This window comes from Microtus ochrogaster, chromosome 26 (genome assembly GCF_000317375.1).
Source record: "Microtus ochrogaster isolate Prairie Vole_2 chromosome 26, MicOch1.0, whole genome shotgun sequence".
NCBI lineage: Eukaryota > Metazoa > Chordata > Mammalia > Rodentia > Cricetidae > Microtus > Microtus ochrogaster.
This window is the reverse complement of record NC_022025.1, coordinates 13,050,221-13,054,296: the sequence shown is the minus strand read 5'-3', so window position 1 is coordinate 13,054,296 and position 4,076 is coordinate 13,050,221. Positions and strand designations below refer to the sequence as shown.

Genomic DNA, 4,076 nt, shown 5'->3' with positions numbered 1-4,076 from the left:
AGTGCTGGGACTAAAGGTGTGCCCACCTCACCCAGCTTTTGTTTGTACTGATTTCAGAGTTCAGAGAAGGAAATCTCTGCTTGGTTTCTTTTCTGATATTCTGAGATTGGCCCCGGAACCTCACACATGCTAGCAAACACTCTGGTCCCTGAGTTTCCCATGACTTTGACCTTAGCTGATGTGTGTGAGAGGTGCTTCATTTCGTGGGGTGTTGTGCAGCGTCAGTCCTGAGATGTTAATATGTGTACAGAGAATAGTGCTTACCTTTAGGTGTGACACCCAGATCAGATTTAAAGTCAGTTGTGTAGTGTCTTTATTTGAAGGTGTTTATGTTGGGTGATTCATTAGTAAAGGTAATTTTTAAGTTCTAAAAAATGGCTATTAAAATTTTTGAGATGTGCCGTATAAGCGAAGTAAGTACATGTTATAAATTATGGAGAAGCCATATTTTATCTAATTTCTTTTAATCCTTGAGAATAACTTTGTTTACCAGTGTTAAGTAATGTTGGACAGAGGATAAACAAAAATAGCAGAATCTAAATATTGAAGACTAACCAAATTTGTTATGTAAATGCTAATATTCTTTACTATTATTTGATTATAGTTGAAAATTTAAATTTTCATCTAGTTATTTTTTGTTTTGTTATTATTTTTGAGATACGGTTTTTCTAAGTACTATTAAAGTTGAGGATCTCTTTTTATTTCATTAATGATCTCATTGTATACGTGATGACGATCACTCTGAATTAACAACAGCCAGTAGAATAGTGTGATTAGCAGTGCCCAAATGCGTCTTAGAGCGCACAGTGCTCTTTCTGTAAAAGCTTATGAACTATGTACAGTTACTGAACTCTTTCCTGCTGATCTCTTTTTGGACAACAGAAAAAATGTGAGCGATACTGGCCTTTGTATGGAGAAGATCCTGTAACGTTTGCACCATTCAGAATTTCCTGTGTAAGTACTTATTTTTGTTTTAAAAATTCGTTCTTTGAGAAATTTGTATATGGTATGAACTCAGGCTGCTGCAAGTCTAGGATTCAATTCTGTGTAAACCTTCACTTACTGTAGTAATCAGTACTAATGTTTTATTTTGCTTTTAAATTTAGGAGCTTTAGAAATGACTTTTACAACTGTAAATAAAATAAGGTTTTCCTTATTTTCATGTTGATTCTGTTAGTCCTTTTATATCTCGTGACAATTACTGTTTAACTATGCTCAACTCATCTCTGAAAATTGGTATACTCACTTTTCTAATCAAATAAATAGAAAAGAACATTGTTAACTGGGATGTAGTCTGTCATATTAAGCTTTCCTATTATCCTCCCCCATATTTTAAAATTATGTATGAAGTTAAACTTGAGAATTGCTGTCCTAAAAGTGAAGAGTATTCCTTATAACAGATAATTGGACATGAAATCTAAAGTGTAGGCTGGGCCAGGTGGCACACACCTGTAATTCCAGCACCACTCAGGAGGACTGGTCCAGTAGCAAGTTCTAGACAAGGGGTTCTCCACCTGTGAGCTGTGACTCCCCTGCCAAACTTGTGTCTCAAAAAATATTTGTATTACAGTTCATAGCAGTAGCAGAATTATGGTTACGAAGTAGCAATGAAAATAATTTTATGGTTGGGGGTCACCGCATCGTGAGGAGCTGGGCTGTATGGGGGCCCAGCATTGGGAAGGTGGGGAACCACTCACTACTGTTGAGATTAGTAGGAGATCCTGTCCTTGGGGCGGGCGGGGACGGGGGCTGAAATGTGTACCGTGCTATTTCGTGTTCTCTGGAGTTCAGCTCAGGCTCAGATCTACCACAGTTGAAACTTGAGAAGATGAAGTTAAAAACAGTGAAGAAGGAAAACAAGAAAAAGGGAAGTGGGCAGAAATGAAGTAAAATGTGGGTGAGATAGAATACAACTATTTTATTTATGTGACATTTAATGTCTTATTTCTTAGTCACCTAACATGTTGTGTTTGCTAAACGTTGCACTACCTATTTCAGGGGCTGTAGAGAGACAGAACCCTGGGGGCACTGCAGTGTGGGTGGGAAGTGGAGAGAGCTTTTATTATAAAATAGGGCTCACGAAATTACGGAGGTTTGAAGTCCAAAATCAATTCATAATTGAACCTAAATTCAGTCTGCAATAAACACTCTAAAGTTATAGTTAAAATTAATGGTTTGTGGGACAATGTTGAAGGTTTCTGTGGTTTGTCTTTTGAGACAGTCTCACTGTGCATATCATCATAGAGACCAGCCTGCCCCTACCTCCCAAATGTTTAAATTAAAAGTATTCATTACCACACTGGGCAAAAGATGTTTTAATTCTGCTACATTTTGTTTTATTTCGGATGAATACTAATTAATGCACACCACAATATACTTCAGTAAAGACATGCCTTCTTAGGGTAGGAACGATTCCACCACAGGTCCCAGGACAAGGCAGGGAACGTAGTTCTGGGCGATGTGCTTATGTTTAACAAGCTATCTGTAGTGAATGTCACAAGGCAAGTAAATGAGTGTCAGCATTCAGCAACAGAACAGTTCCGTAAGCAGGGAAAAAATGAGTTGACTTTTGTGGATGGATTTTTTTTTTTTTATCTGACCTAAAATATAAATTTTTAAAAATCCTCTTAATATGAGGTTTGGTTTAGTGAATAAAAGCTTATCTGGTTTGTTAGTATCAAAATTAATCCATTCTGAAGACTTTAATAAGAAGGAATATCTATGTTTTGTTGTTGTTGTTAAGACAACTCAGGATTTGTTTCCACTGATTTTTAACTGCAAATAAAAAGCTGAATTTATGCACCGGGCAGTGGTGGCACTCACTCAGGAGACAGAGGCAGGCAGATCTCTGAGTTCAAGGCCAGCCTGCTCTACAAAGTGAGTTCCAGGACTGTCAGAGCTGTAACATAGAGAAATCCTATCTCGAAAAAAGAAAACAAAACTAAATTTACAAAGTGAATAACCATCGAGAGTAACATGCCTGCTTACAGTCACAGTGTCTGAGCAGAGAAATGGTGTGTCCTGGGGACTGCTGGTGTGGGGTAAATAAAGGGAGTGTGCACGGGAAGACGGCTAGCAAGCAGCTCGGCCCAGTGTCCGCTCCAGCATGGTGGCACGTGCCTGGTGAGGGGTGGGTGAGACTCAGGTGACAGCAGGCTGGTGCTGAGGGAGGCCAGCCTGTCAGCAGAGCAATTCCAGGACAGTGGGGGAGGGAGAAAACAAATAATCATAAATTGAAACAATAAGTAAAAAGTTCCCATTCTAGGGGCTGGAAAGATGGCTCAGTGGTTAAGAGCATTGCCTGCTCTTCCAAAGGTCCTGAGTTCAATTCCCGGCAACCACATGGTGGTTCACAACCATCTGTAAAGAGGTCTGGTGCCCTCTTCCGGCCTGCAGGCATACACACAGACAGAATATTGTATACATAATAAATAAATAAATAAACAAACAAACAAACATTTAAAAAAAGTTTCCATTCTAGAATAATACTGGGTGTCTATTTTCTTAATGAGTAGCAGAGCAGGGTCTTCTTCCCTCTCTGCTGTTTGAGAGTTGAGAAAGCGTGGTTGACATGGAGACATTAAGGCGGGATGTTCTTTGGGGATTGTTTTGTTGAAAACATTGTTCTGGGGATGTTTGCTACTTAGCTATATTCTCTTAGATGGTAAAGTCATGATTGAATAATCAGTTAGTAAACACTTTTTAAAGGCTGTAAGTAAGAATTAGATAAAACATTAGGAAAAAGAGGCTGTATAGATCAGTGTATTTATCCTAGTACACACAAAGGTTTGGGCTCAGATCCTAGCACCATTAAAAATACTTAACGGGATGACTTTGAGGTTTTTAAAATAATTATTAGACGTGCAAAATTCTAAATGTTAATTTTAGATTGTTTACTTTTAATTATTTTCTTTTGATGTGTATATTTTTACTGACTCACAAATTTTTTTTCCTTTCAGGAAAATGAGCAAGCAAGAACAGACTACTTCATTCGGACACTTTTACTTGAGTTTCAAAATGTAAGCAGTTTCCATTATAGATAAAGAGTGCCTGCTCCATCCATACTCCCTCCTCCC

The 4,076-nt window shown here is 38.2% G+C and overlaps 1 protein-coding gene across 4 annotated transcripts in view; it reads left to right on the top strand.

The window, feature by feature from the left end:
- Ptpn12 (protein tyrosine phosphatase, non-receptor type 12) overlaps positions 1–4,076 on the top strand; it is a 64,904-nt gene that overhangs the window by 35,825 nt on the left and 25,003 nt on the right. For all 4 annotated transcript variants that reach the window (XM_005358349.3, XM_013350443.2, XM_026784654.1 and 1 more), the window contains 2 exons: positions 883–954; positions 3,960–4,019. In XM_005358349.3, the coding sequence (XP_005358406.1) occupies positions 883–954; positions 3,960–4,019 (132 nt within the window). The remainder of the gene's footprint in view (positions 1–882; positions 955–3,959; positions 4,020–4,076) is intronic.